Source organism: Penicillium rubens, assembly GCF_028828025.1.
Source record: "Penicillium rubens strain IBT 27055 chromosome Unknown utg000004l_segment0_segment0, whole genome shotgun sequence".
NCBI lineage: Eukaryota > Fungi > Ascomycota > Eurotiomycetes > Eurotiales > Aspergillaceae > Penicillium > Penicillium rubens.
The window spans coordinates 1,407,035-1,434,008 of NW_026890602.1; the positions used below are offsets into that span (position 1 = coordinate 1,407,035).

General features: G+C 49.9%; 11 protein-coding genes across 11 annotated transcripts; 5 read left to right on the top strand and 6 right to left on the bottom strand.

The window, feature by feature from the left end:
• Positions 1-703: 703 nt before the first annotated feature.
• On the bottom strand, positions 704-2,392 carry N7525_010497 (putative integral membrane protein Pth11-like; the record flags this gene model as incomplete). Its single annotated transcript, XM_061215117.1, has 2 exons — positions 704-1,952; positions 2,031-2,392. 2 exons carry the CDS (start codon positions 2,390-2,392, stop codon positions 704-706), a joined length of 1,611 nt encoding a protein of 536 aa, XP_061067629.1.
• Positions 2,393-3,079: 687 nt separating this feature from the next.
• N7525_010498 (histidinol-phosphate transaminase) lies at positions 3,080-4,494 on the bottom strand (the record flags this gene model as incomplete). Its single annotated transcript, XM_002561519.1, has 3 exons — positions 3,080-4,130; positions 4,193-4,363; positions 4,412-4,494. The coding sequence occupies 3 exons, from the start codon at positions 4,492-4,494 to the stop codon at positions 3,080-3,082; spliced, it is 1,305 nt and encodes a 434-aa protein (XP_002561565.1).
• Positions 4,495-5,366: 872 nt separating this feature from the next.
• Positions 5,367-7,416, bottom strand: N7525_010499 (fungal specific transcription factor domain-containing protein; the record flags this gene model as incomplete). Its single annotated transcript, XM_061215118.1, has 6 exons — positions 5,367-5,841; positions 5,917-6,170; positions 6,256-6,681; positions 6,731-6,891; positions 6,946-7,080; positions 7,131-7,416. 6 exons carry the CDS (start codon positions 7,414-7,416, stop codon positions 5,367-5,369), a joined length of 1,737 nt encoding a protein of 578 aa, XP_061067630.1.
• Positions 7,417-8,504: 1,088 nt separating this feature from the next.
• Positions 8,505-13,161, top strand: N7525_010500 (putative ABC multidrug transporter; the record flags this gene model as incomplete). Its single annotated transcript, XM_002561517.1, has 5 exons — positions 8,505-9,557; positions 9,620-11,158; positions 11,217-12,164; positions 12,219-12,452; positions 12,514-13,161. The coding sequence occupies 5 exons, from the start codon at positions 8,505-8,507 to the stop codon at positions 13,159-13,161; spliced, it is 4,422 nt and encodes a 1,473-aa protein (XP_002561563.1).
• Positions 13,162-14,591: 1,430 nt separating this feature from the next.
• On the top strand, positions 14,592-15,470 carry N7525_010501 (DUF1115 domain protein; the record flags this gene model as incomplete). Its single annotated transcript, XM_002561516.1, has 1 exon — positions 14,592-15,470. The coding sequence occupies one exon, from the start codon at positions 14,592-14,594 to the stop codon at positions 15,468-15,470; it is 879 nt and encodes a 292-aa protein (XP_002561562.1).
• Positions 15,471-16,015: 545 nt separating this feature from the next.
• On the bottom strand, positions 16,016-17,638 carry N7525_010502 (phosphatidate cytidylyltransferase; the record flags this gene model as incomplete). Its single annotated transcript, XM_002561515.1, has 2 exons — positions 16,016-17,569; positions 17,624-17,638. 2 exons carry the CDS (start codon positions 17,636-17,638, stop codon positions 16,016-16,018), a joined length of 1,569 nt encoding a protein of 522 aa, XP_002561561.1.
• A 336-nt stretch (positions 17,639-17,974) lies between these two features.
• On the top strand, positions 17,975-20,734 carry N7525_010503 (baculoviral IAP repeat-containing protein; the record flags this gene model as incomplete). Its single annotated transcript, XM_002561514.1, has 4 exons — positions 17,975-18,112; positions 18,176-18,472; positions 18,525-18,634; positions 18,685-20,734. The coding sequence occupies 4 exons, from the start codon at positions 17,975-17,977 to the stop codon at positions 20,732-20,734; spliced, it is 2,595 nt and encodes an 864-aa protein (XP_002561560.1).
• Positions 20,735-20,951: 217 nt separating this feature from the next.
• N7525_010504 (U4/U6-U5 snRNP complex subunit SNU23) lies at positions 20,952-21,596 on the bottom strand (the record flags this gene model as incomplete). Its single annotated transcript, XM_002561513.2, has 1 exon — positions 20,952-21,596. The coding sequence occupies one exon, from the start codon at positions 21,594-21,596 to the stop codon at positions 20,952-20,954; it is 645 nt and encodes a 214-aa protein (XP_002561559.1).
• A 555-nt stretch (positions 21,597-22,151) lies between these two features.
• N7525_010505 (uncharacterized protein) lies at positions 22,152-22,610 on the top strand (the record flags this gene model as incomplete). Its single annotated transcript, XM_061215119.1, has 1 exon — positions 22,152-22,610. One exon carries the CDS (start codon positions 22,152-22,154, stop codon positions 22,608-22,610), a length of 459 nt encoding a protein of 152 aa, XP_061067631.1.
• A 719-nt stretch (positions 22,611-23,329) lies between these two features.
• Positions 23,330-24,088, top strand: N7525_010506 (blue light-inducible protein Bli-3; the record flags this gene model as incomplete). The annotated part of the gene is made up of 3 exons (XM_002561511.1): positions 23,330-23,536; positions 23,592-24,000; positions 24,066-24,088. 3 exons carry the CDS (start codon positions 23,330-23,332, stop codon positions 24,086-24,088), a joined length of 639 nt encoding a protein of 212 aa, XP_002561557.1.
• Positions 24,089-25,117: 1,029 nt separating this feature from the next.
• Positions 25,118-26,649, bottom strand: N7525_010507 (transcriptional regulator SPT3; the record flags this gene model as incomplete). Its single annotated transcript, XM_061215120.1, has 3 exons — positions 25,118-25,123; positions 25,176-26,003; positions 26,056-26,649. 3 exons carry the CDS (start codon positions 26,647-26,649, stop codon positions 25,118-25,120), a joined length of 1,428 nt encoding a protein of 475 aa, XP_061067632.1.
• Between the last annotated feature and the right edge of the window lie 325 nt (positions 26,650-26,974).

A 26,974-nucleotide genomic window follows, 5' to 3' on the forward strand; every position in this document is an offset into this window, starting at 1 on the left:
TTTGACGAGGAAGTTATTCGTAAATGTTGAATGTGTCAACTTACATGAAGTCTAGCGTTTGTCTAGCATTCTTGCTGCGCCTTTTTTTATATATATTTTTTTTGTCGTTTGGCTCTTGCATATGCATTATATCTAAGATTCATAAATGGACAGCTGGTTCTAAAATTCATATAATCGAAGCCTTCTTTTTTACCATCCAACCTCAGAAAGGATCTTAGGAGAAACTTCCTAGTCGTACTTTGATCAGGGTTGTATAGCATCATGTGATATCGAATTACTTCCAAAAAGATGATCCCTCAGTTGTATCTTGTCGTAAATGTATCCATAGATGTATATATAGGTAGTAGTTAGGTAGGGTACATTATTAGCAAGCCAGGGCTCCAAAGAGACAGAGTGCTAGCCATGCCCAAGCCGTCGGAAGTATCCAAGGAATCTCGGGAAGTAACACCTCTAACGCCAACACTGATAATCGCACGAGGGGGAATAGACGAGTGGAAGCAGGAAACAGTAAATAGGGAAGAAGACACAGGATGCGACATGTGTACATAGTCTCCCAAAACCAAAACAAGAGACTCCAGCCAAATATCCCATGTACAGGAGACAACAAGCCTCGGCCCAAAATGTCCAAAAAAGAAAAAGAAACAAGAAAAGACAAACAGCCATCACATCATATCACATCACATTGCGTCTACATTGGAAGTGGTCAATGATCACGTCGTGCCAACAGCCCACCAACATCATGAAGCTCGACATCAGCATGAAGCGTGGCATCCGAAGAACCAGACATCGAAATCAAACGATTACCAAAAGCCGCCGGCGGAAACGGCAGTTCCGCAGGGCCAGAATCTGGCGGCCGAGGCCTATTCGCAGCAGCGCGTGGCCCAAAAATCCCCACATCCTCCAGGAAAGCCCTACTGCCCGCACCCAGACGGCGCTGCACACCCTCCACCGGCGAGGACAGACACGTCTGGGCGCGCACATGGTCCGACGCAGACTCCGGGAGTGCTCTTGTCAACAAACCACCGACATCTGAGAGCGAGACACGGCGCGTCTGCGATGAAGGGGAAATCTCACGCGGGGACTGGCTTGTGCGCAGATACTCGTGCGGCGAGACCTTGCGCTCGAGACTTTCCGTCGCTGAGATACGATCGTCGTCTGAGTGACGGGTTGTTGCGAACGACCATGTCGGATCGAGGGTGCCGGTGCGAGCGACTGCTAGTGGGATGTGAGCTGGTGGGGCTGTTGGAGCTGGTCTAGGTAGACGTGTTTCATCTGGATCTGGGATGGTGTACATGTCTGGGTCTAGACGGATGCATAGGCCAGTTGCTAATTCTGAGTCTGAGCCCCATTGGTGTTGCATGACCGTGTTTCTGCGGATGAAGGATTTGTCCATGCTTTCTGAGACGGAGGCGGAGCCTTGGGCGCGTTTGTATTTTAGTTTCTTGATGCCGCGGTCTCGGACGAAGGAGCCTATGACGAGGACGTTGGAGACTGCTGTTGCGGCGAGGATTTCGAGGGAGGCGAGGAGGGAGCGGTAGGGTTGGGAGCCTTGGTGTTCGATTACGGAGGGGACGCGGTAGGAGGTTATGCCGACTAAGATCAGAGATAGGCAGAAGAGGGTTGATAGGGTAAGTCTGCGCTTTAGAGGCATTTGTGCCATGAGGATTATGGGGATTGGGATGGCCACGAGCAGGAGGTCGGTTATCACATCGCAGGTGCCCATGGTTATTAGGTTGACGTAGCCGGTGCGACAGGTTGGGCCTGGGTCTGGGATGACCTGCCAGTAGTGGTGGAAGGGCTGGCATTCGGCTAGGGTTGCGATGACCACGGCTACTAGAGTTGAGAAGAGGAAGTAGGAGATGAAGCGGAGGAAAAAAGTTGTCGATCGGCGCCAGGAAAGCCCTGTGACTCGCTTTAGGAATTCGCACACGGTCACTTTGGCCGTCCAGATGCTATAGTTGTGGGTTGTGAGTCACGTTTGAACTAGCAGAATCCAAGTTGCAGACGAGGGTGAATTGGGTACGTCTTACAAGATGGCGTAGAAGATACGTGCGGCCAGAACCAGCTTACTGCCCAGTTCTCTGTTCGATATCTCCTGCTCTGTCAAGCCTGTGGTGGTGGTATTGTTGGTCCCCAAGATGAGAACGAAATGCACGAGGACCATGCGAATCACCAGGGGAATGACACTGATCATCATGACCTTGTCCTCGGCGAAGAAGCGCTCCACGCGGATATAACGACCACATAGACGCACAATGATGATAAGCAAGGAGAATATGGTAGCCCACCAGCTCATCATGAGTGTCGGATTGATCTGGGCTCTGGTCTGCATGGCTGGTGAAGTCTCGTGATAAATGCCACGCGCGACCAGCGACACGGCCATGGAGGCCATGGCTAAACAAAAAAAAAACAGCAGACTCGCAGAAAGCGATTCAGAAATGCGATTTACATTGCTATAGAACGAAAGTGTGGGGTGTAACGGGTATGGGGCAAATTGCGGAGACTAAGATGCAGACGATCTTAAGATGAGATGCAGAGATGCTTAGGAGAGAAAGACAATATAAGATGAAATCGGGAGAGATAGGGGAAATTAATGAATTAATTAAATGGCCATCCTTAAAAGGAAGAGGGGAAAAGATCATGAGCAGATAAGCCAAGCCTCCATTTCATCCTGCAAACAGCCAGTGACATTCGACTGGCTAATCAGGGAGTTAGGAGTTAGTTACTGTTTAGATATGGGGATATGTGCGGTGAGTGATAATATTCGATACAAAGAAATCACAATAGCTTTTTAAATATACAAACTCATTATTCCTCCAATGAGTAAGTACCATATACCAGGTATACCCTGTTAGAAACGGAGAAGGGTCTTGGCTATGTATAAGGGCTGTGTGTACACGTGGACTATTACTGCTTTGAAGATAATCCATGTACGGGGTACTACAGGTACAGATATAGAAAGGTAAAGGCAATAACCCATATGCCTTAAGGAGTACTCAGGACTATCTATTCCGTAGTCCGTCGGACCAACCTTGGGACTGTTTATCTTCCCAAACCTTACCATTAATCGCGCATGCACTCATCCAACCACAGCTGCCGCCGAGTCTTCCCGCCTCTTCTCATCACGAAGCGACTCAATTCCAGCCCCAGCACGCAGCCCATCCAACACAACCCGTAACTCCTGAAGGAACTTGGTCACCTCCGCCTCCGTACCGACCGTGATACGGAGACAACCCTCACACCCAAGCTCCTTCCCACGGAAGCGGACCACCACCCCACGCTTCTCCGCCATAGCCTCGTAAGCCGCAAGCGCAGTCACGTTACTTGGTCGGTCCTCGGCGTCCAAAATCTGCACGAGCAAGAAGTTCGCATCGCTCCCGCCAAGGAATTGCCCCACACCGGGAATCGTAGGTAGTTCGCGGAGCAAACGGTCGCGTTGCGCGATGATCTGCGAGCGGAAGCTGTGCATCACTGCCATATTTGGCGCTGTGAGTGCCGCCGAAGCAAGCGCGCTTGTCGGGCTGGAAATGTTATAAGGGGCTTTGAGGCTGTTGAGTAGACGTGCGACCTCCGCGCTAGCGTAGGCCACGCCGAGACGGATACCAGCCAGACCAAACGCCTTGCTGAGTGTCTGCATGACAACTAGGTTGGGCCACTCGGTCACCCACTCTGCCAGGCTGGAGCCTTCGGGCGCAAAGTCGATATACGCCTCGTCGACCACCACGATGCCATTCCATGTTGGGTGCTCGAGTACCTTGCGGATGTCCTCTTTGCGGATCAGATTCGCGGTCGGGTTGCCCGGCGAGCAGATGTAGGCTAGCTTGATTGTTGGGTCGGCTGATAGGGCCTCGTTGACTTTATCGGCTTGTAGGTGGAATCCGTTCGTAGCGTCGAGCGGTACCTTGACGATCTCGACGTCGTTTACCTGCGCACTGACGCTGTACATACCGTAGGTCGGGGGACATGTGAGGATCTTGTCTTTTCCAGGGACGCAGAAACAGCGTAGTAGCGCGTCAATGGCTTCGTCTGAGCCAACGCCGCAGAACATGTGCTCGGGGAGGAGGGTCTTCGGGGTGTGGTGGTGGGTATTGCGGAGGTTACAGAAGAGCTGCTTCAGCTCAATCTGGTGACTGAGAGACGTATTGTTAGTCGAATTGGTCTGGGTAGAACGCGACAGTGGAATTTCACTCACGGATCGGGGTAGCGGTTCAGGCCGAGGAAGTCAATCTCCGGCTTGGAGGCTCCCGTGGCATTGCCAGTCGGGGAGGTTTGCAATGCTCCCTCGCTGTTCAGGGCAAGACCAGGACCGAAGGCATTCTCGTTGGCATCGAGGAGGACGTTCGTCCCATCATCTTTGTAGTCACTGACTCATTAGCTCGCCGATACCGGTGATTCGGAAAGGGCAGCATACTCTCTGGCACATCGGTAAGGCTGCAAAGCCAGGATATTAGGGCGGGCACATGTGGCCAAATTAAACGGAGATTTTGAAGCCATTGTGGTGACCTTCCAAGGGAGGAATGTGAGATGAGCGAAGTTGGTGGGGAGTCCCAGGTGGGGGATTTTATCGGAGCTCTATGAGTCAAATGCCGATCTATACACTTACGGGCCTTTTTTATTTGGACCACATCTACTCTCTTTTCCCCCATCAATAATAGTAAGAAATCTTCATATATATTCTATTCAGGTGCCTCCGCTCGAGTATAGACCCTATTGCCACGATCACACATAATATGCCTAATAGGGCTATAGTTCTCTGCCTCGAGGCAGAGAACACTTGAGACAGCCTCTGAAGCAAGAAGCAGCGACGAGCACACCAAAGCGCAATCGAGCAATAAGCAACATTGCTATGTCGCTCACCCCTTCCCGAAGATTCGTTTCCACCACTGCTTTTTACCACCCTGGCGCGGCGTCCTCTTATAGTGGAGTATGCGTAGCGGTTTTGGCCAACCGCTTTTGAATTGTCCGTAGTGTATGTTGGGCAACAATCTTGTCCCTTTAAACATATAGCGAACCCCTAACTCTGTTATCATGTTGGCAGTTTAGAGAAAGCCAAGGGAAGAGGTGAAGGAGAAGGAGAATGAAAAAGAAATATGTTATACCAATGAGAAGGCCTTCATGTATGACGAGTCTAGCCTAAAGCATCACCCTACTACATACCTAGTAGGTATGTACATGTATGTAGGTGGCTTGCGCGTACATCTAGAAATACGAAAAAAGGGTACCCAAAAACACGCTGGAGTATATTTATACAGAATTCCTAACAGGTATGTATCATTTTGTGCAAAACAGACCTTGTTACTAAACCCATATTGTCACCTAGGTAGCCCTGTAAGTAGGGACACCTGCCTAGGTGGACAGAGGCCGCATCAGTGGACAAATGGCAGATCACTCCCATCCAACAACCCCATCATCTGCTGATTAAAAGAAATCCACCTCCCAAGCCAAGGTTCCTGCCAGTCACTTCCCTCATCTCGATTTTGTTCAACGACACCCATACCTGGGGAAACCGATGTCAACCCATTTGCCTGCAGATCCTGAGAGGTATATGCCAGGTGTGGCTGTAGTCCAAGAGCACTCAAATGCGCATCCACCTCGCTTCTCAGTTGAATTTGTTCTTCCTCCATTGCCGAAGATGGGAAACCCAGCTCTGTATAGCGTACAGCGACATTGTAGAATACCGAGAATAGATGATGGTGCTTGGCGATCGTACTGGAATGCTGACAGGCGCATTCGATCGATTTGAGGAACGTGTGCATTTGGCTTAGGTCTTCTTTGTCCCGTGTTTCGATACAATGGCAGAATAGGACGATGAAGGGCGTGAATGGTGTAAATAGAATTGTCCTAGGAATCGACATGAGTATTGAATACGGGCCTTGGTGAGAAGAAGCTGAAATAGCCCATTGTGTTTATACATACCAATTCACATATCCCGATAGAAGCAACGATGATTCATGCATTTCAAAGCCCCGGACTATTGCCTTGTGGGCTTCCAGAGCACATCTAGCAGAGGTGATGCACTCTGGGCCAAATGTTGTTCTAGATCCGGGATCTGGTGGCATGGCTCGATAGATGAGAGTTAGAATTGAAAGACGCAGGACTTCGTCGGATGCAGCTATGAATTGGATCTGCTCCTTTTCGTGAACGTTGCTGGTTGCTTGAGCCCAGAGTTGCTAAATTATACAGGTTGCGCTGGTCAGCATATGTTTTATACGCACCATAATTCAGTGTGTAAGCATGCGGACGGGTGGAACGCACATTCGCATCGCGCGCCTCTGCGTGATATTTGTGAAGCTTCAGCGATAATTCAAGTGCTCGGCGTGTCCGCACATCTCCAGATGCACCGAGTGCCTGTGGTGAGTAGAGCTGTTCGTAAATACTGCCAGCTAACCCTGCAAGCCTCACTAGTTGATATGCGTAGGCAGTGACATGGGCATTGGATGTCCGCAGATCTTCCGGTAAGGGATCCTCGATATCGCGATCTAGAATGAAAGAGGATCGACCAAGCCGGACAGATAGATTTTTCTCAAAGAAGTAGATTATCCAGAAGAGACATCGCTTCTGCTTTGGTTTGTCGGAGCCGTTCAAGCGCTTATGGAATCCAAGAGAATAAGAGCACTGGTATGCCGCGTTTGCCAATACCCCAGCCAGGGACGGGTTGCAGACGTGGATCGCATAGGTAACCTTGAGGTTCGATGTCAGAGAGTGGTTTCAAAGGGAATGCCGAACATACACCTAGCACAAGAGCGAGAGTCATGTCATAGCTAGGCTGGATGTAAAGTGTCAGTTTCGAAAGTGCAATCTCAACATTCTTTTGGCACATTGAGCCAAGAGTGCTCTGTTCATCATTCTCCTCCACGCCAGCACCCCGAGTATCAGTGCCAGAGGCCAAATCTGAAAGCCAAGTTAGTGCAAATGTTTCCACGAAAAGAGAATGCATTGACCCACAATGTAGAGCTGCATTGACAATGATGAAGTCTGTATCAGAGTAGTCCGAGTCAAAGTAAACCTTCAAGCACAAATCCGACAGACTTCGTGGACTAAGAAAGAAGGACAAGCCAAGGAAAAAGAAATTCCTTTCATCTGAACGCAGAACATTAATATTTACCAACAGATCAACGCGAGAGACATACCCTGTGATCTCCGCAAAAGCTTGACAGCAGCTTTCAGGGGAGGCATTTGATACTCCAAAGAAGCTGGTGCTGTTAGAAGGGGGAATAACCGCATCGACGAATCATGCCGTTCACTAAGTACAGTTCCAATATGGCGTAGCGTGTCTAGTAGTGTTTCAATCTCTTGGTTACTCCCTGCAGGTTGTCTCGAGCCAACAACCGTGTGCGCAAGGTCAATAGCAAATGTAGAATGCGCCGTGAATGAAGAATGGCCTAGCATGGCATCGTCTATGGCTTCATGTGGCATCTGCTGATTGGGCCTCTCTGCATTGACTGGGCTTGCAGATGTGGTCTGCGATCGGCTGGGACGAGGAGCAACACATGTTTCTAGGCGGCTGGAGGATGTATCTATTGTTGCTCTCCCTGAATTATCTGCGATCAGTAATTCGACGAGGTGGTTCAGTCGACCGAGCCTTTTGTCAATTTGGTCAATCTTGTCCTCGCTAATCAAATTTTGTGAGTATACACCACGCAATTGTTCGACCAGAAGAAGCTTACAATTGCGATGTTATCAAGACTCGCGAGCGCTTTTGCCTAGGAGGACGATTGGAAATTCTGCAGTCTGAACCTGTAGATCGGCAATTTGAACAGGGAAACGTCTTGTCACAGCGGACCTAAACCAGTGAGCTATATACCAAAGCCTGAAATGTAGATATCACCTTTCGCTTCCGACATCGATCACACTGGAAACAGTCAGTTGACGATTTATGACTTGGCAACCTAGACCTACCGCTCGTTCATTTCCAGAAAGCTGTTCTGTCATATTGAAATATGCTGTAGACAAAATGATAGAATTAAATTATAAAAATAGACTCATAAGTAGAAACAAACGTCTCGGAGCCCGCGGACACCGACCGTAGCCTCCGTCCCTCGGGTCGCGGAGTTCCGCAACGCGAGCCCTCCAAGACTGCTTCTGAGTCCATGAAATGTTGGCTTGGCCTCTTGGTTTGGTTGCTCTAGGCCCACCCTTGCCACTATGTCCCACTATTGATGAAAGCGCTAGGCAGTCCTTGAGCTCCAATACGGGTCCGGAGCCCGCGGGTTCCGGTGAGCCCCAAAGGAGGATGTACGAGGCATCCTGCTAGCGTTCCCATAGCCAGTACACATACTGGTACATACTGGTAAAAGGGGCTTCCAGCCCTATCCACGGCGATTTTGCTGGCCGAAATTCCGAGCTTGGGTCCCACCGAAAGGTCTCGAGCTGGACCTGTTAAGAGTATGAAGCTTGGTATAAATAATATAAATAATCCTTCTTCGGTCTCTTCTTGCTTTTGGTCAGACTCTCCATTCGACCTCACATACGACCTCTTACAAGTTTATCAGGGCTCTACCAGGATGGACACGACTCCTGACTCCCCCACACGGGGCCGAGACGACATCAGTTCAGAAGGTCGAACACGGACAAATAGCCTCGAACCTGATTCTGAGGGCAAGGACCCATTGCCGGGTAAACAAATCAACAGCGACGAGAGAGTGGCGGACCTGGCTCGCACACTGAGCGAGAAGAAATCCTGTCACGAGCTCCCCTTTGAACTGAGAAAGGGCAGTGCTCTCGACCCGCAAAGTCCTCGATTCAACGCCAGAGCCTGGGCAGAGGCTTTCTACAATGCCCGATACAATGGAAATGATAGCCCTCCGCCGCGTGTCGCCGGTCTTGCTTTTAATAACTTGAACGTTGTCGGTTATGGAAGTCCGGTGGATTATCAGATGAGCGTCGGAAACGCGGCGCTGAAGCTGCCGACCCTCGCGCAACAGTGGTTTGGAGGGAAGAAACGGAGAATCAACATCCTGCAGAACGTTGATGGATTGCTGCTTCCCGGCGAACAACTCTGTGTTTTGGGCCCCCCTGGCTCGGGCTGCTCAACCCTCTTGAAGACCATCGCAGGGGAGACCCACGGGTTTGAGGTAGACCCGGCGTCCTACATCAACTACCAAGGCATCACCGCGAAACAAATGTCGAAAAACTTTCGCGGCGAGGCCATCTATACTGCGGAAGTGGATGCACACTACCCTCAGCTCGCGGTGGGTGACACCCTTTACTTCGCCGCCCTTGCCCGTACCCCCCGCGAGATCCCTGGGGGAATGAGCCGTGAGGAGTACGCCACTCACCTACGAGATGTGATCATGTCTACCTTCGGTATCAGCCACACTGTGAACACCAAAGTTGGGAATGACTTTGTTCGCGGTGTCAGCGGAGGTGAGAGAAAGCGTGTCACCATTGCTGAGGCGGCATTAAGCTATGCTCCTTTACAGTGCTGGGATAACAGTACCCGGGGCTTGGATAGCGCGAATGCCGTGGAGTTCTGCAGGACCTTGCGGACACAAGGGGATGTTTTTGGCTTGACTTCGTGTGTCGCCATCTATCAAGCTCCCCAGGCGGCCTACGACGTAAGCACAATACCAGACATAGGAGTACGGGACTTGCCAAGGTATACTAACATATCTGCTAGATCTTTGATAAAGTCACGGTTCTCTACGAAGGAAAACAAATTTATTTTGGCCCCGCCCAAGAAGCCAGAGGGTATTTCACTCGACTGGGATTTGTATGCCCTGAGGCCCAGACGACGCCTGATTTTCTGACCTCAATGTCGAGCCCTGAGGAGCGCGTCATCAAGCCAGGTTTTGAGAACCAAGTGCCGAGAACCTCGGAAGATTTCGCACAGCGATGGAAAGAGAGTCCTGAACGTCAGGCACTTCTGCTCGAGATCAAGCAGTACACCGATGAGCACCCATTCAATGCAGCGGACTTCGACCGCTTTGCGTCCTCCCGGAAAGCCGAGAAATCAAGCAAGCAACGGCTAAGATCTCCATATACTTTGTCCTATTGGGGCCAGATTCGCATCTGTTTGTGGAGGGACTTTCAACGGCTCAAGAACGATCCTAGCGTGACCCTCGCGATGTTGATTGGAAACTTCTTTGAGGCTCTGATCATTGCCAGTGTGTTCTACAACCTTCCCAAGGATACATCCTCGTTCTTCTCCCGGGGAGCCCTTTTATTCATGATGGTTCTCCTAAGTGCCTTCTCCAGCATGCTCGAAATCCTTGTCTTGTACGAGAAACGAACAATTGTGGAAAAGCATGCGCGATATGCGCTCTACCACCCTAGCGCTGAGGCCATCTCGTCGATGATTATGGACATGCCGTACAAGATAACAAACTCGCTGCTCACCAATCTCGTGCTATACTTCATGCCAAATCTACGAAGGGAACCTGGCCCATTCTTCTTTCTCCTACTAGTGTCCTTTTCTATGATGATGGGCATGTCAATGTTCTTTCGCTTCTTCGCTTCCCTAACGAAATCGATCGACCAAGCTCTTGCCCCCTCGTCCATTATCCTGCTTGTCCTTGTGCTTTACACGGGATTTGCCATTCCCGTGAGCTACATGCGTGGCTGGGCGTCGTGGCTGCGATGGCTGAACCCGGTCTCGTATGGATTTGAAGCCGTGATGGTCAATGAGTTTCATGGACGAGAATTCCTCTGCACTTCATTTGTTCCGTCCGGACCAGGGTACGAGAATGTATCGGGTGAACAAAGGGTTTGTTCGACAATAGGAGCGGTTCCGGGCTCAGATGTCGTTCAAGGTACAGATTATGTCCGCTCCTCATTTGGATATGAGAACAGCCATCGCTGGCGGAATTTCGGGATTATCATCGCCATCTCTATTTTCCTCGCAGTCTGCCACTTGGTTACCACCGAGCTGGTATCATCTGAGCGTTCCAAGGGTGAGGTTCTCGTCTTCCGCCGTGGTAAAGCTCAGCAAGCCCGATCAAAGCGATATCAGAGCGACGAGGAGCAAAGTTCAAGCGCCGTGGTACAAAATGAGAAGCCCGCCAATGATGCGACTGGAACCATTGCCGGGGTTGAGAAGCAAACTTCAATCTTTCACTGGGAAAATGTCACGTACAGTGTTGAGATCAAAGGCGAGGAGAGGCGCATTCTGGATCATGTTGATGGATGGATCCGGCCAGGGACATTGACAGCACTCATGGTAACCTAATCTGCCCCACACGCATAGGCTGAATTGCAGACTAACAATACTATTATAGGGTGTCTCCGGTGCGGGTAAGACCACCTTACTGGACGTATTGGCGAGTCGCACGACTGTCGGGGTTGTCGGAGGAGACATGCTTGTCGATGGTCGACCCCGGGATGGCACTTTCCAACGCAAAACCGGATATGTTCAACAGCAGGACCTGCATCTTCACACGACGACCGTACGGGAAGCGCTGGAATTCAGTGCCTTGTTGAGACAGCCACCTCAGTTCAGCCGCGCCGAAAAGTTGGCCTACGTGGAGACAGTCATCGATCTTTTGAACATGAGAGAATACGCTGAAGCTATAGTCGGAGTTCCAGGTGAGGGTCTCAACGTCGAACAACGGAAACGCCTCACAATCGGCGTCGAACTGGCTGCGCGTCCCAAGCTGCTACTTTTTCTCGATGAACCTACCTCTGGCTTAGACAGCCAAACCTCTTGGTCGATTTGCAACCTTATGGAAACTCTGACAAAGAATGGACAGGCGATTCTTTGCACAATTCACCAACCGTCTGCCATGCTGTTCCAGCGCTTTGACAGACTCCTTCTACTCGCCAAGGGAGGCAAAACAGTCTATTTCGGAGAGGTCGGTCAAGGAGCAAAAGCCCTTATGGATTACTTTGTCCGCAATGGCGGCTCTAGTTGTCCTCCAGGCCGCAACCCAGCAGAACACATGCTCGAGGTCATCGGAGCTGCACGCGGAGCACAGGCAACAGATATTGACTGGCCTGCCGTGTGGAGAAACAGTCCTGAATACCTAGCAGTGCGAAGTGAACTTGCTAAACTGCGCGAATTGGCCAACAACTTGTCACCTGTATCGGATCCAGGTGATAAATCTAGCTATGCGGAATTTGCAGCGCCTTTCTCTGAGCAGCTCACCCATGTTGGACGTCGTGTATTCCAGCAGTACTGGCGAACTCCTTCCTACGTTTATTCCAAAGCCTTGTTGACCATTGGAAGTGTAAGTATTTGTTCGCCTGCTTACAGTTGATGATGTCTAATTCTATTTCACCAGGCTCTCTTTATCGGATTCTCTCTGTTCAAGGCGGAAAATACCAAGCAGGGTCTACAGAACCAGATGTTTGGTGTCTTTGTCTTTCTGTTTGTGATTGTCCAACTTGTCCTCCAAATCCTCCCGTCGTTCGTCACACAGCGCACGCTCTATGAGTCCCGAGAACGGCAGTCAAAGACTTATATGTGGCAAGCCTTCATTTTATCCAATATTGCCATCGAGTTCATGTGGAATACGGTAAGTCTTGCCCTTGTTGTAGTCAACTTTCTTCTCTCGCTAATGCGGTAACTTCTATAAGGTCATGGCAATCTTTTGCTTCCTCGTCTGGTACTACCCCGTCGGCTTTTATCGCAATGCAGAGTATACAGACGCGGTCCATTCTCGGGGTACCCAAACAATTCTGGTTATTTGGGCGGCCTTCCTCTTCGCCAGTTCATTCGCACACATGTTGATTGCAGGCATGGATAGTCCAGAGATTGCATCAAGCTTTTCCAATATCATGTTCATCCTGATGTACGTCTTCTGCGGTATTCTCGCCGGTCCTGCTCATCTGCCACGCTTCTGGATATTCATGTACCGGGTCAACCCCTTGACTTATATGGTATCGTCCTTCTTGTCTGGAGCCATCGGCGAGGCTCCTATGCATTGTGCCGACAACGAAGTTCTGTCATTCGCAGCCCCAGCTGGAATGACCTGTGGGGAGTATATGCAGGATTATATTTCCGCGAACTCAGGATATTTGCTGAACCCCGGTGCTCAGGGCAATTGCAATTTCTGCACCATGGGGAACACCACAGAGTATTTGGAAAGTCTCAGCATCCAATTCGGCAACCGATGGCGAGATTTTGGTCTCCTGTGGGTTTACGTTGTTGTCAACACCATCGGAGCCATTGTCTTCTACAAGATTTTCCGCGTCCCGAGGAGTAAGAAAGGCACGAAGGGATAGAGGACCTGCTAATATTTTCTTATTTTGGTTTGTGCTCTCCTGAGTTTTCACTCGTGTACGCTTACTTCCATGTTTTTTTCTTTTCTCAACTGTCTTTAATCTTGCGAATCCCTTTTTTCATAGAGACCTTGATAGGTCATGGTTGATTTACAGCATTGGACTCGCTCCGGTTTGAAAGTTTTACTTTGTTAGACAATAGAAAGGTTATAGACGAGTCGCTTTCACAAATTAACCCTTTTTTCGGCCATTTTCTGCTGTCTAATAAACTGGGAACGGGGAGAAGATAGATATCTACATAACCAGACGTCTAAAGAGACTACCCAAAAAGACGACTAAAAGGACGTATAAAAAGACTACCCGAGAAGACCACGGCTGCATAAGTGGCCATCTATTCTTGTTTTATGCCTCTATAAAAAGGCCTTCTTTTGCTAGTTTGAATAACAACAGTTTCTCCTCCTCCATCTCCCCAGTGCATGTCCAGGGTATCCTATAAATCTCCAACAGCACATTCACCGTGCCTACCCTACACAGGTGGATGCTTTCCCAGGGAGCACCTTCCTCGTGACCTTCCGAGGCTGCCTTCCAAAGCTGGACTGATCTTCCAACCCAACACATCCTTACTCTCAAATTCCTCCAGTTAGAATCTGGGAACTCAAACAAGGTAAGTGCTAGAGAATTCCCCCTGGATGGGATCATTCTTTATGTCATGTAGAGATGCCGACTCAGAGTCGGAAAACTAACCACGCCTGTGACGGGGACCCTGGCCCCCATGGGCGCGTCAGCAAGCCAGCAACCAGGGAAATTGCTCGATTATCCGGCCCCATTATTAGCAACTATTGTTACCTCAGCGGCCGAGCAGAGACGGTTTTCATGAATTCAACGACAGACAATCGGGGTCCGGTGGACCGGACAGGTGTGCAGCTAAGGTTATGCTGTTACGCTTGTACACCTTTTTCCACTGCGTATTTTTCTGCAATTTTTGCGAATGATGCAACAATTAAAGGAAATACTCAAAACAAAGACATCCCACTGTCATTTTCAGATCTCCAATGGTCGACTTCGCCTCGGGAGTATATGTACAGCCTCCACCTGGGTAACAGGGCTTCTAGGTTGGAATGGATCCATCCCCATAAGTGATTACATAAGAGGTTGTCTCCGGGCCGAGGTCGGCCCTGAGTGCATCCAAGATAGGTAATTTCGAGACCTCAATCGGTGAGGTCGAACAAAAGGTGTGCCAAAGAAATCAAGCGTCCGATTCTCTAGGTCACTGTGCTCTGCCAGCACGTTTACTTTCGACGCCTACAAGCCAGAGCCACAATTGCTTATCCCACACATTTCCGATTTGAACATATCAAAAGCCGCAAATCACTCAGCACTCAGTTTCACGCAAGCTCTTTGATATTGGCGGCTCCTACGTCTTTAGCGACGAAATGGCCTATAAAGAACCATCCCTCTTACCGGTGGATATCATGGAGGCCCAATTGTCCGCGATTGACCTCCTAATGGCGATGTTCCCGTCCCCAGACGAGCTGGAAATCCCCGAATCCACAACACAGTGCGTCGAGAGACTCCGCGACTGGTGCGAGAATCCGACCTCTACGCCTCCTAAAATTCCCTCAAGTCTCTCTCTCACCGTCTGTCTACCAATTGCAGATGGAGACAGAACAATACAAGTCAATATTTCTGTGCCACTTCAATGTGATAATCCAGAGACACTTGACCAGTCACCGTCATTGGGATATTCCCTTCGACAACCAGAATGGATGTCAAGAGCCGAAGTTGCTGGACTGACTGCCTCAATACCGCAAGGCGATGATGCTTTAGAGGCATTTGAATACATCCAAGCAGAAGCCAGCCGCTTTCTTGAAGACAAGCAGTCTCAGACCGTGGCCCCAGAAGATATAGACAGAGGGCCAACTGTCCGGGTCTGGTTCTATTTTCCGTCCTTGTCAACCCGCAAAAAGAGGGATGATATGGTCAACCTCGCACCGGGGTATGCTCTGACGGGATTTGTGCTTGCGGGCAAGCCGGGCGTATTGTGTCTTGAGGGGGCTTCGCCTGATATCGACTCTTATATGAGTTTTATCAAGACGCATTCCTGGGGTGATATTCCTAGTCATCAGAAAAAGGTCAGCGAGAGGTTTCGAGAGACAGAGGGTGTTCAGAGGGTGTTTTCTGGGATGGAGGAAATTACGGACTCGCTAGGAGAGCGAGGTGGACAGCGGGCTAATCGGGGTGATATGCAAGCGCTGGAGGCGTGGTTAGGGAGTAGAGGGCTACAGGAAGCATTTGAAAAAGTCATATTCTAGGTGGCCATGTAGTCCGCCCTGCTATCTGCTTGGTAGCTCCGGGTAGATTTTCTTTCAACCTCAAGGACATATCAAGCCAATATCTGTCTCATTCGATGATACCTGGGTACACTCAGTATGTAATATCGGCCCTTTCTTAGACTCTTTTACAGCACACTTCTCGATATCACGAATGAACAGATTCTATATATTACTACATTGATCCCTGGTCTAACAAAAAAAAAAAAAAAGCTTTGGTCTTTTTATAGCACGAAGGGTTTAAACAGCTCCTGCTTGAGGGATAACACACACAAGGGTTCACAGTTGCGTATTAGAGAAGAAAAAGAAATAAGAACAATAGAAATTGAATCTCCTTGGTGTATTCCACAAATGAAAGGCTCTATATAGTCCTATGTATATATTGGGCGTGATAAACATTTCCTGCCGATGCACAGATACAAGATACATCGTCCATGATTTTGATACACGGGTCACAAAAATCCACAACGCCTCCATATGCCACATGCCTGCAACTCAGGGCTATTTGTCAATTACACTTGAGTCACCTATTCTTTCTTTGTCTCCTTCGGCTCCGAGGACTTCGGTGCTTGGGTGGGCTTCTTCGCTCCAGGGGGTGTTTCAAGTGCTGAAGCGGCTGCCATCTGGGACTTCTTGTGCTTCTGGCGTTTCTCCATAAGGTAAGTCCAACTTTTACCAAGGCCTGCCGTGAACGGTGCCTTGATCGTCTGGACAGTACTTGGCCAACGGATTGTCTTCTCAATGGACTTGGAGACCTCCTCCTGAAGGTAATCATCTCCAGCAATCCGTCGTTCGAACGAACCGCCTTCAGGCCGGCGAAGAACCTCGTCCGAATCCTTGCTCTCCTGCATCATCTTATTGAAATCGGCGCCCGGAATTCCAAAGCGAGATTGATACTGGAAGTACAACTTTTGCCGGAAAGATTCAGGCAGACGACGAACCATGTTACCACGCATCACTGGATCCATATCTTGCGCCATGGCTAAGATGGCGTCTGGATCATCGATCCAATCTTCGTTGCTGCAGCGGGGGTCCTGGAAAGTGACATTGGGCAGATTTTCAATGAGTGGTGCATAGAGTCGGCGGAAGTGCGCCATTTGTCCGGAAACAATATTTCGCACCTTTCCGGGGTCCTCGGCGGGGAGGGCCATGCGTAGATCTCCCATATAGCTCATACCTGCGATTGTGCTGTATAACTCGAACTCACTGAATTTCTCTGGCAGTAACAGCAGTGCAACTCGCAAAGCAGACAACAAGTTCATTTGGTTAGCCAATCGCACCTTCGGGTGGTCCCGCAAGATCTTGACGGGCTTTTGCAAACGACCAGCGAGATACATTGTGTCCCACTGGGTGAGGTCCCGACATAACGTATCCAGGTTTACTACACCATATTTGATCATTGTCCCGTTTACGGTGATATAAGGATGGAAGTAGACCCCCGCGCCGAAGCGGTCCTGTACTTGGGACACCGTGTACGACCCCAGCGAGCCCAATCCAGAATAATGATCACGGTGTTGGTGTATATTGATATCATGCCAATGCTGGGAGTATGAAACTCCGAAAATGAAATCAATCATCTTCCCGGAGCCCTTTTGCATATTTTGGATGGCTGTGGGTGCTGAGGGGTGCAGCGAGCTAGACGGAGCTCCGCTTCCATTCTGTGGAAATACACCCGAACCATAGGCAAATGCATATCGAATTGGTGCTTTGAACTGCCAAAGGATCATTCGCAATGCCTCCTTGAAATCCTGGTTTATGATCATGTGCTGGTTGACTCCAAAATCCTTAGAGGGAAGTTCCGAGAAATTGGTAATTGACAAGTCTGGATTCTCGTCCCAGTTTTCGGGTAACAGTGAAGATGAAGACGTCGAGAATGAGGAGGATGACTTGTTGGTGGTCACCTTGCATAGCAGATGCGATGTCGAAGCGCTGTTGTTTGCGGAGGGTCGGCCATTGTAGGGAGTAATCGAACGACAATTGAACGACAAAAAACGAGCAGAAGAAGGAACAACACGTGGAGATGAGAGAAGGGTGCGAGAGCGCCAGAGGGAGCTGGGGTTAGCTCCACGAGAAGCAACCATCTAAGCAGATAAGTTGTAGCGGGATCATCGGGTACAGTGGGGGATCTGACATACTGTTACTCCCGGCATGATTAAGGTTCGGATAAAAGGAATCGGGGCGCGTAGCGCAGTAATGGAATCAAGTCAAAGGGCCCGCATAGAAAGCAAATGAGTGAATTGAAGTGAAGTGAATTTGGGCGCTCCGTCAACATTTCCGGCTCTGACGTACTCCCCGGTTCTAATTCGGGTGCTGAGTAAGGGTCACGTGGACGCGTGTGCAAGGGTGCATAACAACCAAAAGTAAACAGACGCGGAGGACCAACAACAACGGCTCTTTCGACAATATTCACCTACTTCCTCCGCGAAAGGTCTCTTTACATGTCGGGAATTAGTATCAGTTATCTTTAAATCCTCTGATACCTCGCCATGGGCTCTGAAATGGATACCTTTGCGGCCCGCCTAGCCAGCTTCGACATAGTGCTGAAGCCGGAGAAGCGCAGATCTTCCGGCACAAAAACACCCAAAGCCATTACATGGCCGCACCAGCGACCTTCACCAGCTGAGGTATGTAATTCCTCGGAGAGATTAAACGCCAATTTCAAGGTGATTGACTTGTTGGGATTCTAGTTGGCGCACGCCGGATTCTACTACAAACCATACGAGACAAATCCCGACAACACAACATGTTTCGAGTGCCACCGGGCGTTGGATGGCTGGGAGGAGGACGACAATCCGATTACGGAGCATCTCAAGCATGCGCCTGACTGCGGATGGGCTATCATGATGGACCTCCAACAGAGCAGCTCCAACCCCGCCTCGATTGAAGACCCTACGGGTGACCGGATCACACAGGCGAGACTGGCGACATTTGGCGCGGCATGGCCTCACGATGGGAAAAAGGGCTGGGTATGCCAGTCGGACAAGGTAAGGCATAACTTCACAGTATTCATGTTATTTTGGCTCACAACGACGATAGATGGTTGAAGCCGGATGGTATTTCTGCCCTACAGACGAGAGCAATGACTTGGCCAGTTGTGTCTATTGCAAGTTGTCTTTGGATGGCTGGGAGCCCAAGGACGACCCATTGTGGGTATTCGTCGCTCTTTCCCAGTTGGACAGTTGCTAACTTAGCCCAGTGACGAACACTATCGCCGCTCCTCAGATTGTTCGTTCTTTGTCTTCGCCCAGCCTCCAGGAAAGAAGAGCAAATCCACTCGTGCTAAGAAACCTCGGGTTTCTAAGGCGTCCTCCCGGCTTTCAACTCAATCTGTTGACCCAGTTACAACGGAAGCGCCCGATATGGAAATGGATGACTCGATGGACCAGAGCATCATGTCCCAAGCCGCCACAAAATCCAAATCCACAAAGAAGGCACCCAAGAGCAAATCAAGGGGGACCAAGACTAAGAAGGAAGAGTCTGTGGAGGTGGAAAACCAAGCTGAGGCCGACATTGAAGAAGTCGCCCAACCAGAGCCTACCAAACCCAAACGTGCAGGCAGAGGAAAGAAGAGGGCCAGTGAGGATATCAAGGATGAACCCAAACCAGATGCCCTGGAGGAGAGAGAGCCATCGCAGCCGCCAGCACAGCCCCCAGCGAAGAGACGCGCTACAAAAACACGGAGCAGCAGCATTGCTCGCAACTACAATCACGAAGACAGTGATTCCGCAATGGCGGACGCAGGGCCAGTGGACGGCGCTGTTTCGGAAGAAGAAACCAGTAGAGGTCGCAAGCCCACGAAAAAGAGAGCGTCCAAGGCCCGCAAGGTCTCTGATGTGCCTGTTGCATCCAAAGCCACGTCAAAAGCGCGAGCCCCTCGTGACTCAGAGATCGAGGCGGCAATTGAAGCAGGCCTCGAAGCAGATATCCCCGAACCTGTCGAACGCGAGCCAGAGATCGAGGCTGAGCCAGCAGAGCCACGGGCATCGAAGAAGACAAAATCGAGCAAAAAGTCCAAGGCTGTGGCTAGAATTCCTGAACCTACCAAAGCTAATCAAGTAGAGGACGTCAGTGATCACGAAGACCATTCCGATCCTCATGTGGAACCGGTTGATGACGAACCGGAGGCACCTGAACCGCCAGCCCAAAAGGCCAAGCCGGCCAAAGGATCCAAGAAAAAGGGGACAAAGAAGACTAAGACTGAAGAGGCGATAAAAGCACAGTCGCTAGAGCCTCGAGAATCTTTAGAACTCAGGGCTCCCGACGTTCACGATGATCCCGAGCGTCATGACTCTTTCGTCTCTGTTGAGATCGTCAGCAAGGAGCCGGAGGATGCACCAGAGCCCGAAAAGCCAATGGCCAAGGCTGAATCGAAGAAGATTTCCAAGAAGAAGGATGCCACATCAACTAAAGAGAAGAAATCCAAGAAATCCGAGAAAAAGGAGGAGCAGGCTCCTGTTCATGAACGACCAGTCGAAGAACATCGTGCCGAACCGTCGGTCGAAGAACATGATGATGAATTTGAGACTACGGATGATTTGCCTGACCAGCTTGAGATGGTTAAATCTCCCCAGGAGCCTTCCCCCACTCCACAAGAAATGTCTCCCGAGCCACAATCCCATCGAAAGACACCCAGTCTACCGCCAAAGACCGCCAAACGGTACAGCGATATTCCCCACGAACAGCATCTTGCAGAGACCCTAGTCCAAAGCCAGACCTCCCCCCACGAAGTGCATGAGTCTCGGCGGGATTCAAAACGCTCTAACCGGGCAGTTTCACCACTTCCGCCAGCTCACCAAAACACTCCCTCACTATCACCTCAGTCATCAGATGCGGAAAACAGGCCTCCATCGTCACGGCCCTCAGCATCCCGCCCACCAGTTCATTCAACACCCAAGCATCCCGAGTTCCGGGTGCCTCTGGCAGCTAGTACCCCATCGCCATCCAAGCGCAATGCCAATGGCGGATTCGGACCTTCTGGCCACCCATGGACACCGGTGGATATTGATGAAGTTCTCTTTGGGGAAGCCAGCGACAAGGAAAACGCAGATCTATCTGGACTTTTCAAAGGCGTGAAAGCCGGCTTGACTAGCCCAGAGAAGAAGATGACGGTACAAGAATGGGTCGTGTGGAATGCAAAGAATGGCGAAGAACGACTAAAGAGAGAATGTGAACGACTTGTCGGCCAATTCGAGAAAGAAGGTGGCCGAGCAATGCAGCGACTCGAAGCTATCGAGTGCATCGACTGAATTAACAGTCATAATATGTTTTCGGATGATATGATTTGCATATTAGGCGTTATGCTAGGTGTTGGAGAACCCTTGTTAGATTTTTAGCTTGCAATTTGAATTTTGGAAGTGCGAATATTGCACATGAAGGAACATGATCAGTAAAAGAACAAAGCCTGGAAAATATGCCAAAACACCATGGGTATCAAGAACAGAACGCGCACCCCGAGAACAACGCTCAAGAAATAATTCCCAACCGACCTTCCCAGCTATCGTCCTCCTCCCGCTTAACCTTATCCTTCTTCCGCTTCTCATTGCGTTTGCGCCGCTTCTCCTCCCTCTCCTTAGCATCGATCTCCTCCCGTTCCTTAAGGCGCTGCCCTAGATCAAGCTGCCAAGCCTTGCGCTCTTCCTCATCCCTCTGACGCTTCCGATGCGCAAGCATTCTCAACCGCAAGCGCACGTCCTCAACCGTCGCCCTCTTCACCTCGCCACTCTGCCCCGTCGCAATCAAATGTTGTTTGCTGTTCAAGTGCTCCACAAGCTGCAAGTTATCCTTGAAGGTAAGATCACAGTCCTTGCAGTAAAATCCGGCGCTGCGGCCGCGCTTGCCCATCCCCGCGCCTGCGGGCACAATCATCGTCTTTCCCACCATGGACGCGACGTCCAGGCGTTGGTTTCGGGCTGTGGTATCCTCGAGCATGCTGTAGTCGACTGGTGCGTGGTATTTCTTGCCCAGTAGCTTCGCTTCGTAGCGGGCTTTGCCTTCGGCTTTGCGCTTTGCTTCATCGTCTGCCGCTTTTTTGGCGTATTCTTCACGGTCCCAGGTTTTGCGGAAGGCTGTGTCCGACACCGGGGTGCCGTAGGCGTTTGGTCCTGACATATTTGTGATTGAGGTGGATAATTGTTTTGGGGAGATGTAGTGGAGGTTGGTGAGTGGCGATCTTTAAAAGTTGGAGCTTCCAAGGTTGAGGTCGGTTTGAGGCCGATGTTGAAGATTATGTCAGCGATCCTGAATTCCACCCGCCTAAGGTTGGAATAGTTACAATAGCTAAATACATCTTCAAATGTTGTCTTTCCAAGGGTTATTCTAAGTTTTCCAAAGTTGTTTATTGTCGATGTTGTAGACCTAATTAATATCAAGGACTTGGTACTTCTTAGGCACCGTTACAAGTAGGGATGATTTTACGACCACATCATCTTTAACTACATGTATACGTAGCCCCCAGGAGGCTGGAAACAGGCAATTATTTGGACTAATTGAGCATTTGATGATCTGGATAAATACGAGCTTGTTAGTGTTAGTGGCTGTAACTTCAGGCAGCAGTTTTCGGTTCCGTTCGTATAAGGCGAGCTCGTATAAGATGAGCAATATCCGTCACATCGAATGTACACAATTGAGTTACAACCAACAGCCTCAGAAATCAAGTTCAAAAAAATGGAGCCATCCCAACACCCGTCAAGCTCTCAGCCCATCAGCGCCAATCTAACGACCCTCCCCTCCGAACTCCACCTCCAAATAAGTACCTACCTTTCCTACCCAGACGCCCTAGCTCTGAAACACAGCAGTCGCCACTTCTACTCGATAGTGAACACAGGCGTGCGGCTGAAGGTTGACTGGCTCCTCGAGCGGTTTGAGCGTAAATTGGAATGCCCCATGGAGAAGTGCTCATTCAGCACTGACGAGTCCTTTTGCAATGGACGTGTGCGCGGCATTATGGAGCGTCGTCGGTGGCATCTTGAGTGTCGCCCGGTCAGGAATGGCTGTCTGCTTGTGAATGGCCAGACTTGCCGCTCGGATTTGGTGCCCGCTTGGTTCAAAGTGAAAGCACTGGGGAAAAGGAGAGCTGTCAAGGTGATGGAAAGCTGGGGGCATGAAGGTCCGCTATCACTTTAGCTCTATCTTGTTCTCGTCCGATAGAAACATCGGCTGATATCTTGTTGCATAGCATTTATAATTGGCATTATGGCTGTTCTGTTTAATTTGCTGTGGCATCTGGCCCAGAGGTGAGACATTGTCCTGCATGGCTGCTTGTATGTGGTTTGGAGACCTTGCTGATTCAACTCGCCAGTACTTGGCACCTCGATAGTAGATTGAGAGGAAACTGCATTACTGCTCATTGAGAGCAGAACTCGGAAGTTAGTTAACGATGCCGACCATCAACCACGAAGTCGAACTGGCATGTCCCAATGTATGGACAGTGGCCTCTTTGGCATGAGAATGACTTGACACGCGACCTAGCAATCTCACGAAAAATCACTCATGTTACACTGTACACAACGGTGTTTCCAAAGCGCATTTTGCATCGGCATGATGTAATGGAGATTCGCAGAATATTCGATGCGGAGAATCCAAATGGATCATGTCGAGGCACATCCCCACAGAGTCAGAGGTGTGGAGTTATGATCTCCACAGATTGCAAGCTTTCCATGTGCTGTGATGCAGTGAACTTGAATTTGACCTCATCTGAGAATCCCAGCCCTAATCAGGATCTTATCGGTGACGTCACATTGACGACCGTGTATACTTCCTACATGTATATATAGCTTCGCCCTCTATATTGCTCAGACTCTCTACCTTTAATATATCTTTCATCATTCGAACATTACACAAAGATGTCTACAGCAGATGCCACTATCAACACCAAGACGGGCAACCACCCCGTGGACCCCTACAAGACCCAGAACTTCGAAGACCCTCCTCTCCCTGAGAAGATCGAAGACCTGGTCGAATTTATCTCTCAAGTTAAATTTGGCATGTTGACAACCAAGCAATCAGAGGGCGACTATCTGGCCTCGCGATGCATGGCGTTAGCCGCAACTGTATGTCTTGAGCCACAATTAAAGGAGAAACATGCTAATCCATTACCCAAACCAGGAGAACGGTGGCATCGACCTCATATTCCACACAAACCTCTTCTCTGGCAAAACAATGGATCTTACTGTGCACCCACAAGAAACAAACATGTCCTTCCTCGACCCTGTCACCGGAGCCTGGGCCTCCATCTCAGGCACTGCGTCAGTGGTTGGTGATCCCGCCACCGTGAAGAAGTACTACTCGCCCACACTCAAGGCATGGCTTGGCGATATGGGAGATGGTGTCCATGACGGTGGACCCTCAGATCCCCGGATTGGCGTTATTAAACTCCAGGCCAAGTTAGCCACGCATGTTGTCCCGCACAAGGGCCTGCTTGGACGTGCTGTTGAAAGTATTAAGGGTGCTGTCCAAGGCAACGTGCCTCATGTCAATGGCATTCGAGAGTTGAGTATGCAGGAATTGGCTGAGTGTATGTTTTCTTCCTCTTTTGATATTATGAATACGTGCAGCAAATATGCTAACTAGTCTTTGTAGGGCGCCAGACGCATCAGGAATAAGTGTACTTCACTCCGAAGGAAGAGTACGTCCTCATTTCTATAAGGTATATAATGCTTTAATGAAAATGACATCTTCCAAGCTTTGAGAGATATTTTGATCGTACCGGAATGTCTTTCTATTTTGTCATATTATGCATTAAGCCAATTAATTTCCCCGTGTATTCCTTATTGCTTTGCGATAACATGACACTCTTTCAATTAGGAAGAGTGAGCCCTCTCGCCCACATGTAATCATAATCAGGCATAGCAGCTTGCACCCACCCACAAGCTTCGCCGCTCCTGTGCCGCCAAATTCCTGTCTCCATTTGACATTTTCCAGCACGATACCAGCCACAACTCTACCCTGCCTCGCTCCATCAGATGTGTGGAGCGTGTCTTTTATTCTGAGGAATTCCGGGTCTATATTTTCCAGTTCGTCGCTCTCCATCGGCTTCCAATTGAACTTCAACTTCGAAGGATCGAGGTCAACAAAGTTACAATATTGGATCACAATTTCGGGGGCAGTCATGATATCATCTACATCTAATACGATCGGTTGCCGATTCATATCATACTTGTGGTCCGGCTGTTTGTCGTCCAGTCATACATCATCCTGGACTAGCGTATAGTCATATTGAATGCCAAATAGCATCTACTATCCTCTTGGAAATTGTCTGCCGATCCGTACCAAGAGTCTCGCGTAGCTCGGTAATGGGATAGAAAGAAAAGAATGGGATTTCTAATGAGAGACGTTGGTGATACTTGTCGCAAAAGTTCATTCTCTTACAATTTATGTGGAATTGATCGGCCAAAGCAACTACATAGACCGAAGATACAGTGCACACGGATTTAGGAGAAAGGTACAACGTAAACTATTCAGACACTAAAGTAAACAAAGAGTGAATTCAGGAAGAAGACCCAAGGGAGCTTAACACCGTCGCCATCAATTGAAACAAGGTAAAACTGGGTATCGTCCCCAAACTCCCGCTGCAATGCACGTAATTCATGAAGGGGCGTCAATTTGGAATTGACGCCGAAGTGAGAAAGGATTTAAACCTGGTGACTTTGTTAGCATAAGAACATACAGATAATGGTAATGTAGACCCACCAAAGCTAGACCGTGGTGGAAAGGAACACGGCCGTTGTGTAGCAGCATAGCGATGGACCTCTGGGGAGTAGCTTGCAGCTTGCGGAAGGCCTCGCGAACGTGCCGCGGCTCAATGGGAGTGCGGCCCTCCTCGGGCGGGTCGAACAGGCCGGTCTCGCGCTTCCGCTTCTTGAGGTTCTCACCAGCTTCGGCGCCACCGCGACGGTGCTTCTCGTTGTCTTCGCGCTCCTTAACTTTGAGTGCCTCCTCGGTCAGGGTCTGGACGATCTCAAAGGTGAGGAATCCGAGGATGTCGACGATGTCATCGTTCGGCTTGGACTCGGTCACGACGCCGAAGCCTGCCCACTCGCGGAAACGCTTGCTCTTGCGGTAGGTAAAGGAAGCCTGGCGACACTCGGACCAGAATACATACTCCTCCTTTGTCATGTGGCGGGTGCGTTCATCGGCGGCAGCAAGACGCTGGAGCGTCGCATAGTTCTGCTCCTCCTCCTCTTCATCTTCTTCGTCCTCACGTTCGGGGACCTGGACTGAGAAGAAGCTGTTGACATCCCATGCAAGTCCGACCTTGGCGCGCTTATTCTTGGGCTTGGGGGCCACGTCTTGGGGCCCTGCAACAACACCAGCCGCATCGTCGGCGGCAGCGAAGTCGGCGGCGTCACCACCACCCTTGTCGTCAGAGTCCTTGACATTCTTACGGACGTCCTTCCAGGACAGGAAGGTTCGCAGACGGGAGACCTTGGCCTTATCGTGGCGAATCAGGAAAATTAGGTCGTCAGTAGAGATCGAGCGAACTCCGCGGCGGGTTGCCAAGGCAGTACTGCGGGTCAGCTAATTTATCGTTAGTGACAAGGGTCCTTCAAGTAGAATTCGTAGTACTCACAATTTCGACCACTTGTTGGCGGGTGATGTCTTCAATCAAAGTGGTAGTCTCAGGAGACGGCTCTGCTGTTTCTCCGGAGACAAACATCATCTTAATGTTGTCGTTAGTGAATGAGCCTTCAAATATGCTTTCCTCCATCTCATGATCTTCCTGGCTCTCGCTAATTGTTGGGCTGGTCGCAAAAGTGAACGACTTGAAGATGTGGGTGGAAAGCAAGTGAACCCGAAGGCCAGGCAATCCTTCAGGACCATGGATCTCGGTGTAATACTCGTAAAAGTACTCTCCCATGGAAAAGAAGTCTGACTCAGAATCGCCCGACAGATGATCTTGATGCGCATCAGTGACATCTCCGACAGAATGCATGGAAATATCGTCAGGGAAATCCACGCCCGAGTCTGAATCTTCCCAAGGAGCATTGATAGGAGAGGCCATAGTACAATCACTCTTGACAGGGGAGGCCATATCAGCATCACTCATGGTCACATCATAATCATCATAATAGCTCCGCATCAGTCCTTTGTTTCGTGCAAGCTCTTCGCTACCCTGCGCCCAGTGCTCAACGATTGATCCGGCGTCCAGGTTTGGAAAAGACATGATTGGCGAATGAGGACGCAGTGAAAGTGTTCGATAGAGTGGGTGGATGAAATGTAAAGGATGCGTAAGAGGCTAATGAGAAAAGCCAAGGCACAGAGGGTTCCTCTGGTGATAGAAAAGATGAAGAGCGACAGGTGGCAGGTGGGAGGTGGCAGGTGAAGGTCGGGTGAAGAAGAAGTGAGATACCCAGACACCTCGGCAAACCGATAGGCTGAGTAGTAGCCGTCATGAAGCCGATATCGATAAGAAGCTCACTCGTGACACTCGTGACAACCGCAAATATCAGAATATAGAGGAGAAGGCACAACCATCTTGCCAATTGCTC